General features: G+C 40.1%; 1 protein-coding gene across 4 annotated transcripts in view; it reads right to left on the bottom strand.

The window, feature by feature from the left end:
• rnf111 (ring finger protein 111) overlaps positions 1 to 13,780 on the bottom strand; it is a 53,056-nt gene that overhangs the window by 31,376 nt on the left and 7,900 nt on the right. For all 4 annotated transcript variants that reach the window (XM_082156049.1, XM_082156051.1, XM_082156048.1 and 1 more), the window contains exon 2: positions 1,256 to 2,241. In XM_082156049.1, the coding sequence (XP_082012175.1) occupies positions 1,256 to 2,159 (904 nt within the window). In that variant the 5' untranslated portion in view covers positions 2,160 to 2,241. The remainder of the gene's footprint in view (positions 1 to 1,255; positions 2,242 to 13,780) is intronic.

Below are 13,780 nucleotides of genomic sequence, written 5' to 3'. Positions count from 1 at the left end.
TAGCTGCAGAAGATATTTAACACATTTTAGCGGTTTTATGGGTAGATGTGTGTATTTTCAATCGAGTGGTTTAGATCTCTGTGAGAGGAATGTGCAAGGTTTAGCTATTCTTTCCTGGTACGGTAGAGAGAGCAGTGGCAGAGTGTTAGGTGAGGACTTGCTGTTGCTCAACAGGAAACTCAAACATTCTGCGGCATGTAACACGCACGGAACAGCTTGTTGATGCACTTTTCCATTTTATCCTCTGTAGCCATCTCTCAAAAACAGAAGTTATGGCCATAACATAATAATTGCATTCAAATATGCACAGTAATGACCAATAAAGAGCCATGGCTTTATAAGAACTATAAAACACAACTAGCCTTGTGAACAGAGCACATTCATCTTTTTCATTCGTAAACAACAAAATGTTTGCCTGATAAAATGACAAAATAAGTACAGTAAATATTAAAATTTACATGTTTTTTTTATAGAATGTAGCTACTTTTCCCCACTGTGTTTATATCTAATTTGCCAGCTGCCACACAATCTTAAGGGGGAATAAAGGAATGAGACTTGCTCAGATCAGCAATATTCAACTCAATCAAGGGCAACAGAAGTAGAATCCAAAAGATTAAAAGGAAATAGATCTGCCATTTGTGTTTTCAGAGGGAGACAGCATACAAAAAAAGTTCTCATAAAACATCAACTTTAAGCAAAGAGAATATAAAAATATTCTCTCTTATGCTCACCAAGGCTTTATTTGAACAAAAATCCATTTTAAAATGTAATATATTCCTGTGGTGGCAAAGCTGGATTTTCAGTTGCTTCAGTCTTCAGTTTCACAAGATCCTGTAGAAATCATTCTAATGTGGTGATTTGGTGCTCAAGAAACAATTTTATTGTCATCAATGTTGAAACCCCAAACTTTCACTATATTTATTAATATATTGAAAAAATGTCAATCCTGGATGCTGAGTGTTCAATACAGTGTTCCAGCAATGTTTTCCTACACAGCTTCAACCTGTTCACCTGCCAAACACCTGTGGTGGATCGTTGTTTTTGGTGAATTGTGTAAATATGAAAAGTATTTACCTAAAGGTGTTTCTTTAAATAAATACAAAAAAATATTTTCAGAGTCAACAGGAAAAGAAGAGAAGCCAATGTTCTCATTCAGTCACAATATGAACTAACCGTGTGCTCTTTGTGCCCTTCCTACAACTTCCTTTAAAAACAGTATGTAATGATGTTAGGGTTAAGGTAAAAAGCGATTTACCTGAGGCCACAGCCGCATTGCTGGCTTGGCTGCTACTGCTGCTAACATCCACGTACAGCTCATCCTCTGCCTCAGTGGAGGAAGGGGAGGAGGAGTCAGAGGTCAGCTCCTCACTGGAGCTGCTGGTACTGTGCAAGAGGGCGTACTTCTTCCGTGCGATCACCTCCCGCTTCTTCCTCTGCAGCAGTAATCGCTCCTTCTGCTTTGGAGTCCGCTGGGCCCCGCCTCCCGCCCCACCCTTTACAAACCGCTTTCTGTGCAACGGCCTGCGTGAGCTTAGACATGGACGTTTCACATGATTGCTTTCTGGCTCAAGTCGAGCCCATTTATGCGACCTGCTGGCACGAGTCCGGGCGAGCAGTGGCCTCATGCCTACTGCCGTGCCGCCCACTGCACTGCCGGTGGAGGCCGAACCAGGAGCCTTGAGCTGCTGCTGCTGTCTCACTGTCATCAGCCCGCCATCCTCCTCTGAGCTAAGAGTGTCCGAGTCACCAAACCGAAGGCTGGAGGAGGGCGAAGAGGCACAGTCACTCAATGAGGACTCTGGGTTCCTCTCGTCCTCGCTACGTGTCTCTAGCAGCAAGGGCCTGTGGCGGGGCGGAGTAAGGGCTGCCTCACTCACTGGCGCTTCCTTCAGAGAACAATACGACGGCCCAGGCTGCTGGCTCTTGCGCTTTTTGCGTCCCGACAAGCCTCTGTCACAGTCCCTGCGACCTCCAGCATCACGTGAAGGCCGGTGCCTGGTCTCGGCACACAGCGGAGAAGGGAAATCACTTCCTGCCTTGCCAATCACCTCCATCTCAGCAGGGAAGCTCTTAGCTGTCTCCATTGGTTCGGGGTTAGCCAGAGGCCCCTTCAGGGGCTCCTGCTTACGTCGTGCATCAGACGGAATCTCACTCTTCATTGCGACTAACCCACAACGAAGTGCCACCAAGGCTCAATACGCTGAATCCTAAGGTTCCATTGGAGATCCAGCAATCCTACAACTGGAAAATATAAAACATATGCACAAAATGAGAATATTGTCCCCAAAAGACAAAGAAATTATGAAATCAAGACATTACATACACATACAAATACTGTATATATACACATACATACATATATATATACATACATACACATATATATACACACACACACACACACACACACACACATATTAGGGATGCACAATATATCGACCACATATCAATATCATATCGGCCAATAAATTGTAATTTTTATTATGTTATCGTTATTAATAATCTGATAAGAAAATTAGGCCGATCTATCAAAGCCGATAGATAATAGATTATTTACTTCAGTTGAGAGATGCTTGCTGTTCGCCATGATGGTTTTGAATGATTGGAATCACTTCAAAAAGGAAGATACAGTTAAGTGCAACATGTGCAGCACAAATCTGTCACATAGGCTTCATAACATTATAATAAGAACACGCCTGTAAAATAATGTTGTGAATTCTTGTTTGCCAGTGTTTCAGCGCGAGCGCATTGTGGCGGAAAGAGCGCGTCTGTGGAGTTAAAGGGTTAGTTCAAGACATCGTTAAAGACATCGTTAAAATAGTCCAAGTGACTGGCTCAACCTCAAGTTTATCAAGCGACGAGAATATTTTGTCACTTATTGGGAGCAGTATGCTAGCTGGAGCCGTTTACCTCCAGTCTTTGTGCTAAGCTAGGCTAGCGGTAGGTGCGTCAGACAGAGTTACGGCACGCACGGAGACGAAAAGGGTATGTATGGACTTATCTAACTATGGGGGATACGGTGAATAAGCTAAAGTCCCAAAAGTCGGCGTGTTCCTTTAAAATATCACAAGGTGTGGAGGAATTCCAGAGAGGAAAAGAAAATCATGTCTATTCTCAAACATGAAACAAACACAACAGAACTATTCAAATGAGCACATTTAAATAAAAGGATTTAATCTTTAATTTGACACACTACTCCACGTTACACAACTAGTTACTGACCTAATGCAGACTAATATAGACATAGCTAAAGCGGATTTATATCAGCTTGGTCTGATTGGAGAAAAGTTTACTTAAGGTAATGAGAAAATAAGTGGGGCAGGTGGTGCTCAATTCACCCTTCGCTGGGAATTTGACTGACAGACGATCTGACCTATCATATTCCACCATCCGCCATTTTGTCCGACAAAGCAGTCAGGAGAGTTAGTAAATTAATGTCAGTGGATTTGAATTTGAAAAACTATGTTTCTTTCTGCAGTTGAACCAACATTTTTACTTGATGCTATAAATTAACTAGAAGGAAAAGATGATCGGTTCACGAGCAGCTTTGATCAGAGGCGCTACAGCGACACATTAAAAAGCCACAAAATGGTATTTATTTAGTTGAGACCGTTTCATATCAACAGTAACCTGCTCTGTCCTGTCTGTAAGCACATTGTCAGTGTCTTCTCTGCTCCGCAATGTATTTCACTGCGTGAGAACATGATGTGTGGCGTGAGAGCGGCATGGCTCGTAGCAAAAGTAACTAAAGGGGGCAGGACTTTGCGAACGGTCAATTAGAGTGCATTGCAGTTCCATTTTCCACCACAGATTTACACTGGAAAATTGTGGAGCGCTGAGGCATCCTCTGCCCTGCTTCCTATCATGATACATGCCTGCCGAAGCCATACGCTAATTTTTTATTCATCCTGCTCACTTTACAACTTAATATAGTCTAGAAAATCCCAAAAATATTTGTTTCAGAAGTCTGAACACATTTACAATTTATTATTGATTCAGTTTATTTGGAGGTCTATGTTTTGGAGGAATATTTTGGTGGGGCACTGCCCCACCTGCCCTTATAGATGAGCCGCGGCTGCTACCTACATCATAACAAGAGAAGTACGTATGGGACAACAAGCAGTCCATTACCTTTCCAATGCAAAACCTAGCTCTGACTTAGACTTGAACATTGTTTTAGAAGCCATTTCTGTCTGTTATCCAGGCAGTTCTTGTTCGCGCTCTAATAAAGGAAATGGTGACTAAAGAAAGGTCATCTCTTACACTGCATAGACAGAAATGAGCAACCGTACAAGTTTTAGGAACGACTTAATACCTCCTGCAAAAGACTAAACGCATAAATCTACCATGCACAGGATAATGCTGCTAGGGGTCATTATTTCCCACCCTCACCTATAGTTTTCCATTATTCTTATGATAATAGCATAGGAAAAGAGCAGCCCACATCTCTCACACAATGTGACGCCTAATAGCAGAAAGCTGTTTGTTGTTTTGCATTAAATGGTGTTCAATACAGGTGTATATGAAGAGCCTCTTCATCTTGATCCTTATATAATGCAGTTATTTGGGCTGAAGCAACCTAATTAAATCCCTCTCAAATTAGGTTCCTGCTTGCTTGCATAATGGGTATTTATCCATCACTGCCCGTAATTTTCACAATCATTACCAACGTCCACAAAGCCTCTTCCTCCTCTCATTATGAAAATCTAACAATTCAGCCATTTTATTCATTACCTCTTTTATTCTCATCTCACAACCATCTTTCCCTCTTTAATCAAAATCTCGCTGTGTTCCGATCACTCTTCCATTCACCAGAATCCCATTATGCGCTAACATTTCTTCAGCCATTCCTAATTAACATCTCGGCACCCAGAGTGGCACCATGCCCCAAACGCCTTCACAGAAGCCACAGTAAGGCCCTGAGTTCCCTTACCTGTAAATTATGAAAGCAGCCATCTGTTTCATAAGGCATATAGTCTCTCTATTTGAGTCAACTTCTCTGTCTCTGGTAACAGTGTCAAAGAGTTACTTTCCTGTATTCAGCAATTTAAAGACGAAACATTCCAGGAGTTAATATGGCCACAGGTTGTGTGTGCTTAAGGCTAGCACGTCGACCTAACATACAAATTAGAAACAAAACTTACAAAGAAAGGATTGCCCTGCAAAATGTACCGACTCTTTCAATGAAAGGACTATAGAATAAGACTTTTTAACCATGTATTACTATACTATGCATACACCATTTAGGGGGGTGAATCGTCACTGGTCTCACGATTAATTTCGATTACGATTATCAAGTCAACGATTCGATATCACAATGCATCACGATGTGTTGCTATATTACTGCACATGGCTACATTTTCGTCAAAGAATAGTAGTCAGATATATGAAATCCCTTTTAATTTTATCTGCTCCAAGAAAGTAAACTTCCTGAATGTAATCAAACAAAACTTTAGTCTGAACATAGCAGATGACAGGAGCATTTGGAACTAATAAACACTAGAAAAATTCTAAAAGCGCACAAAACTGTCAAGTAGTGTAATAAGTTACAACAGCGCACACGCTCGCATGCACACACACACACTCGCACTCTCACGCTGTAAATGTTTAAATAGCCTAGTGGGTGCATTTTTTATCACTCGCTTTAGTGTTTCGCCTCCCTCCGTCATTTTACGCTAGTGAGACAAGCGCCTATGCGACGAATGAAGCCAGAGAAACGTCAGTAGGCTATAACGGCTATAATCGATTATGGTACATTTTTGCATCGATGCAGAATTTTCCACGTCCACATCGCAGAAATTATTAATTTCAACATCATTGTGTTTAGGGGTCGACCGATTAATCGGTCGGGCGATTAATCTGCCATTTTTTTTGCATTTTTTTACATAATCGGCATCGGCCAATATCCAGTATATCAAGCCGATTATTAAGCAGGCGCATCTGTGGGCAGCCTAGTGTTGTTGTTGTGGAACACGTGTTCGACGCACGCTGCGCCTAGAGTCATTCTCCAGCAGAGTGAGCAGACCTCATCCAGTGCCTAAGGAAGGAGCTAAGTTCCTTGGAGAAAACTCCTTTATATTTAATTAAAACCTTTTGATATATTACTGCCAACTTCGAGAAAAAATATGAATAGGCGACATGACGTTCGGCTACTTTGGATATTGATAGCGTAGTTGAGGTTGCATTAGCACAGCAGAAGGGTTGCTATCATGTCACAATAAGTAAGCAAGAATTTTGCAATTACAGACAGAGAATCTGAGACTTTTATTTGTTCTGTTTTGTGTGTCTTATATTTGAGAGGGTTGTCACTCAATGCAGAGAAATAAGTAATAAAAAAGTGACCATAGGTTAGTGAAGGACTGGCTTTGCTTTGCTAGCGTCGTCGCTAGGGTTGGGTAGCTACAGACAGACCCGGTGCTAATACGGCACTGGTGCCTTAACGACCGTTATTTACCGGACCGAATATAAATGCGGATTTCTGTGCTTCATTTCGGTGCTAGTGCTACTGTTTAGGGCTGTACTGTCCCAGTCGATTAGTCGATTAATTGGTCGATACGTTCTGGTTCGACCAAAATTCTGATTGGTCGATTTTTTGCCGCGTTCATTTCATCAGTTTTGCCGCGTTTATTTCATCAGTTTTTGCCACGCTGAGGCGCGCTCATTTCATCAGGTGGAAAGCACTAACTGCTAATGGGGGTGTTTTCAGAGTACCCTTGTTTCACTGTAACAGTCTGTGTTCAGAACACCCCCCTTGTTTTCACCTTTTTTGGATTAGCCCAACCCAAGAGAGAGCGATAACTATAGAAGGTTTGATGCTGAATATTATTTATTTAATTGTGAGAGCGTTTAATAGTCAGTCCTCTTCTAACATGTCAACAACAAAGAAATCGACAGTGTGGCAGCATTTTGTTAAAATTGATAACAGGAAAAAGGTCGAATGCAAAGTTTGCAAGCAACAGTTTTCCACAGCTCGACGACAAACATGACATATCATCTAAAAGTGGTAAGCTCACTTGTCTGCGTTAGCTTGCCCTGTCTGTTTTGAGTAGGCTATATAAACATCAGAATTTGCATATTTCAATGTTTTAGTGTGATAACCTAACTTTTAATTTTTTTATTTGGAGCCTTAATGCGCAATTGCGCTGTGCTGTTGGTTGTGTTGGTTTTGAGCCTAGGATGCTTTATTTTTCAGTTATGCACTTTATTTCGTTTCTGCTCTTGATCTGGTTTGTTTAATAAATATTCTTTTTTTATTAAAGTGGACGTGCCTTTTGTGTTTATTAAGAGTAAAAGCTTTAAGTTAATAGTCTATTCGTGTCTCAGCTGCGAAGCTGAGCTCATGTTCAGCCTCGCTCGGTGCGAGGACATGCACGGTGAAATGATAGTGTCTGACAGTTATAACTTATTATTATAACATATGACAAAAATAATTGTCTAAATTATGTTGCATATTCCTCAACAGTTCTTGTGATGATATCACTAGTTGACAACATTGTACTATTTTCGTAAATCATAAGCTATGATATTGCGCAGGTGCACGTGATGCAACGCTGTCAGAGCCGACAGACTCGAGTGTCAGACTCATTTCAGTGCAAAATAATTAGGTCAAAAACGATTTAATATACTGCAAATAGCCTACTAGTTTTTTTAATGTTTATTTATAATTCATTTAGGCGGACAACAAGGCTACCAATTACTGCGCACAGTGCGCATCTAATTCATTTAACGTTTTTTTTTTTCTACCGTCATTTTTAGTCGATTTTAGTCGATTTTTAGTCGAAAATTTCAGGACTTCAGTCGACCAAGATTTTCTTTGGTTGAGTACAGCCCTACTACTGTTATGCCTGTGCTTCTCTTGGATGCTCTGAAAACGGACGTTAGAAACGTGACGCTAGTCAGCAGTTAACTTTAGCATACTGTTAGCTAGTAGCTGGATTAAACAGTTAAAATGCTGGCCAAACAGTGTAATGTGTGACGGTATTTCACTGTAGACTAGGGGTGGAACGGTACATGTATTCGTATTGAACCGAACCGGTACGGGCGTCACGGTTCGGTGTATAAATTTACACGGAGAATATGGCATAAAAATGAATAAAACTCGTGTGCAAATTAATTCATGTAATGCGGAACTACTGTTAGATACGTGGGTTCTTTGGGGACACCTAATCTGTAGCCCTGCCTTAGCTCTGAAGCAGGCTGCGATGTAAAGATTGCAATGCTGGAATATGGTGTGTGTGTGTGGGAGAGAGAGAGGGAGAGGGAGACTCGGGAGAGGGGCGCGGGCGCAATCGAAAAGTCGCGTGTGTTTAAAGTCGCAAAGTGTTTACTTATATTTGTGTGTGTGTGTGTGTGTGTGGCGCGGATGCGATCGACCAGTGGAAACATAAAAACATACTCCGTCATTTTGTTTATACAAGACATCATTCAAACTGCAAAGTGTTTGACAAGGAAAACAAATATATTAATCTGAAATGTAGCAAATAAATTTTCAATTCATTCAGGTACAATTACCAAACATATCTGAAGGTCACAACAAGTGCAGATTGGTCAAGTGTTCAATAAATGTTTTTGTTGAGAAATCTTGTCTATCTTAAGTAATTATTTGTGTTATATTTTATCTTTCAAATAGAGGTTAAAAACAAGCACATAATCGGCCAAATATCGGCCAAAATAAATCGGCAGCATTAATCGGCCATCGGCCGACCCGGATTTCAAAAGATCGGCATCGGCCTGAAAAAAACCCATATCGGTCGACCTCTAATTGTTATTATTGGTATCATAAATGCCTAGAATTGGGTATATAAATAATGGTCTATACCATTTAAACGTTTGCAGTTTAGGCTGCATTTATTTGATCAAAATACAGCAAGTTTTATTGTGAAATATTATTACAATATAAAATGAGTAACCGTTTTCTATTTTAATATATTTTTAAATGTAATTTATCTCTGATATCAGCATCATTACTCATGTCTTCAGTGTCACATGTTCCCTCAGAAATCATTAATATGCTGATTTGGTGCTCAAGAAACATCTAGATTTTACCCCAAACTCACTGAAAGCGGTTTACCTTGCAAACACTGGGTGAAACAATGTATAGAATATTAATATAGCCTAGACTTAATATAAATTAGAAACCGTTGCTGTATCAGAAAGGTGAAAACCAAAAAGACTTCAAAAGAATAAAACCCCTACAAAATGTCCTCCATAAAAGTAAACAAAGTCAAGTGCCCAGTATCTGCAGTCAAAATGTTTTACTGTAACTACAGTAATATTGTTATTCTATCAAGACCACTAACTTTTATGACCCACTGACATTGAGCAATATCCAGTTTCACAAAAGCAAACCAAGAGAAACCCTCTAACAACCCATAGACCCACAGTCTAGGCTATAACCTCAGAAAACATCAACCTATGCCTATAAGGCTGTGAATTTATAAAAAATAAAAAAAGGGGAACATTGAGAAACATTTTTATTTATAATCAGAAAACACACACACACACACAAACAGGTTTTAAAATGTATCTCTGCTGTAAATATTATTGTTACTGCAAGACTCGGATAAAACAAGATGAGGAACCCAGACTTGCACCACATAAAAACAGTAGGGCTTCTATTGCATGACTAAACTGATATATTAATGATTACGTTTCTTAGCACAATTTTCACTCTTTACTCCATCAAGAAATAAGAGCTCAAATAGTGTTCATCGTTGTCCCTGAGCTAGACTGCTCTCCCAGGCTCCTCTGAGGCGGATCCTGTCAACCTGTGATGTACCACTGTGCCATACAACAAAGTGCACCACATCACCTCCATATGAAGCGGCCCCAGAGGGCCCCATTGCGGCAGTGCCTCTTGACGCCAAGGTGGATACAGATTTCAGAAGATAGGGGATTTTAGGGCGCTGTTTTAATTCCTTCCCCAGGGATCGCTGTGTATATCTATGTTAAGTAGCTCCGCCATAAGCAATAGCATGACACACAGTCCAAATGTAGGAGAATAACTGTAAATAGTACTACAAATTCACCACACAAATCAAGGTTAGAGGCACAAAAAGTCAGTAACTGACTAAACTGTTTAAGTGAAAGAAGGTTTTTGCAGTCAATGTGCAATTAATAGTAGTATATAAATATATATTATACATAAATTATAATCAGATATTATATTATGCAGTCACTGTCTACCGTCACAGAAGACATTGATGTAACTGCTTTTTCAATTTATGAATTGGGGATTTTTTTAGCAACACATTCAGCTAAAAAGATTCACTTTTAATACACAAATCTGCAGTGGCACAACCCTATAACTAGATACTGTAATGGAACATAACAAAAATATTATGAAATATAGTAAAATACATAAAATCTTGGACAACAACAAATATAAAAAGAGAGGATTCGTGGTTCATTTCTGACTGGATATGCTTAAGAAGTCAAAAATGTATTTAATCAAGCTCCAAAAAACATGCCTCCAGAGCAAGACATGGATGAATAGTTTTACATCATCGCATCATACACCACTGACATTCAGTCGCTTAACGGACGCATTCAATTCGCACGTTTGCGAATATTTAGAGACTTCAGAAGGATCCCAGCATAAGAAACAAGGGATGGTTTATTTTAATGGCATCCCGGATCGCGTTTGGAGAAAGGCATGTTTGTTTGGAGCATTTTGTTTTGTCAGTGAGGCACAGTGTAATAGAGTTTGCAAAGAAATTTTTGTTGAAAGATGAAGCAGCCAACTGTATTGGATCTAACAGCATGCATCACAAACCTTAAAGGGATACTCCACCGAAAAATTAAAATTCTGTCATCATACACTCACCCTCATGTTCAAACCTGTATGAATTTCTTTCTTTTGCTGAACAGAAAGGAAGATATCTAGAAGAATGTCAGTAACCAGACAGTTTTAGATACCATTGACTTCCATAGTATATTTTTTTCCTACTATGGAAGTCAATGGTATCTAAAACTGTCTGGTTACTGACATTCTTCTAGATATCTTCCTTTCTGTTCAGCAAAAGAAAGAAATTCATACAGGTTTGAAACAACATGAGGGTGAGTATATGATGACAGAATTTAAATTTTTCGGTGGAGTATCCCTTTAAGCAAACGATTTCATAATGCTTTGTCTGTAAATGACGGTTTTATACGGATAATGTAGGGCTGGAACGACGCGTCGATGTAATCATTTAGGCTGTTTATGTTCATCCCTAATCATCTGTCATGTTCTACACTAGAACTCTACAGCAGAGGCTAATGGCTAGTATGGCAGCGCTGCTAATATGGTTGTGTTCATACAGCATTTTGTTTTTTTTCGAGCATGACAATCCCACTTTAGAACCGAACTGACAGGACTCACAACTGCATTCTCTACAAACCTGCGCTGAATGAATGGAACCGCACTGGATAAGGCTGTAACGAACGATATATCATTATATCGAGACATTGTTGATGTAAATTATATGATTCGCGATATAGAGTTAGTTTTATCCAAGGCTCAGCTTATTGTATGGTATAATTTACCCAATTTTTTTTATTCTGTCATCATTTACTCACCCTCATGTCGTTTCAGATATAAATGTTAAATAGGCTGTAAATAACCATAAGTTTGTTACAGAAGAGGTGACAAAAAAAAAAGGTATTTTATTTTGAAATTGTGTTGAGGTGGCTGACTTCCGGTTTTGAGCTGCGCGCTTTTGTTTTCTTTTTGAACGCACGCTCTCTAGCTAGCGCAGTTTATAGCATATAGCAGCTTGTCATTCCAAATAGCAGCTACGGCACTTCGACACGGAGACCTGATAAACATTGATTTTCATGCTTGCAGCCCCTCCGAAGAGGCAAAAGGTGTGTTAATGTAAATCAGTTGAGCAATTTGTCTGTAAATATGTTCGTTTTTGCACAAATGTAAGACCATATGAATGTGAACAATGTTAGCTGATCAGTTATATCATTTGTATACATTTCAGCTCTTACGTTGGTGATATGGTGAACGGAGTAAAGTTTATAAAGGATTAAACATCATAAAACCATCAGTAAAAGTCTCATCCTTGTTCGGGGGGCATGCTACAGTAAGAGCTTCACCTCAGAGTGCTAACGTTACGTCGACCGGCCCGTGAATTAAAAGGACAACGGCAACAGCACAGGCAGCGAGCTAACGTTACGACAACACGGAAAATGGACGACATTGAAGAGCAAACACGTAAGCTACAAACTGAAATCAATGAAACGAGAGCTTTATTACATCAAGGAGATACAGAGAGCAGGTCAAGGCAGGAATTAAAGGACGATATTGAACGCAAAGAAAAACAATTAGCTGAACTACATAAAATGGAGGCTGCGACCGAGTTATCATTACCCAGGCGTTCAGAGCGGCCTAGTGTGTTAACGGAGAAAATGCTAGTCTACCAAAAGGACGAACTGATTAAAAAGGACAAAAAACTGCTAAGTCTCTATGAACAATGGAAAGGGCTAATCAGAACATCCAGAGAAAGCCTAAAGACTGACTTATCAGAGCACGAGTTGTGTGAAATGGCCGATGACATTGAAAAGGGTCTGAACAACATGATGAAGGTGTACAATGAAATAAGGGAACGTACTATGCCATCTTCTGACACAAGACGCAAAATGGACTCTTGTGAAGCAGTAACTAGAGACATTATGAAAATACTTAATGAACGTATAACAGCAATAGATGGTGATTTTGAAGCAGATAGAGAAAGACAACGCCTTCATCAGCTACTGTCACACCAGTACGCCCGCTCCATCTACGGTACCGCCTCTCAGTCTAGTGTCGGTAAGCAGTCAGACACTTCAAGCATCGCAGCCAAAAGGATTGATGCAGCTGCGGAGTTGGCTGCAAAGGAAGCAGAATATAAAATTGTGCAGGAGGAAATTAAACAAAAGGAAAAAATGAAAGATATAGAATCTGAACTTGAGCGTTTAAAGGCAGAAAGGGAAATGCAAGCTGCTCGCGCAAAACTTGAGATCTACGACAGAGAAATGAACATGGATATGGACAATCCGCAAATTCAACCAAATAATATGCCTTTCTCTGTTGACCACCAATCTGTTAATGAAGCACCAGCTCTCTCTAGTGGCTTACCACCATTAATGCCACAAAACATGTCTATCCATATGTTAAATCCCACGGTGAACAATCCAAACCCTCAAATTGTCACTCAAGCACCTCCCACGGACATTTCCCAGTTGGCCCAAGCAATTCAAAACAGTATAACCATAAACAGAATCCCGGTGCCAATGCCCACAGTGTTCAGCGGAGATCCAATTAACTACATTGAATGGAAGGCTTCATTCTCTTCACTTGTGGACTGCAAAAGCATCTCACCTGCTGATAAGCTTCACTTGCTCAAAAGGTATGTCACAGGCCCAGCACAAAAATGTCTTGAGGGCATATTCTATCGCAGTGATGAAGAGGCATACAAGGATGCATGGCGAAAGCTTGACCAACGTTATGGACCACCCTTTGTTGTCCAGAGAGCTTTCAGAGACAAGCTGTCAAAATGGCCTAAAATAAGCTCAAAGGATGCGGAAGGATTAAGGACATTTTCAGACTTTCTAAATGCATGTCTCCAAGCCACACCATATGTAAAAGGTCTAGAAATACTAAGTGACTGTGAGGAAAATCAAAAGATGTTGCAGAAAGTTCCTGACTGGCTGGCAGCCCGTTGGAATCGACAGGTCACAGTTACACTTATGGATGGCAAGGATTTTCCCTCTTTCAAAGACTTTGCACAATTTGTGGCAGTCGAAGCAGAGA

Source organism: Leuciscus leuciscus (assembly GCF_965113295.1).
Source record: "Leuciscus leuciscus genome assembly, chromosome: 2".
NCBI lineage: Eukaryota > Metazoa > Chordata > Actinopteri > Cypriniformes > Leuciscidae > Leuciscus > Leuciscus leuciscus.
The sequence above is the reverse complement of the archived record's forward strand: the minus strand, read 5'-3'. Positions and strand labels throughout refer to the sequence as shown.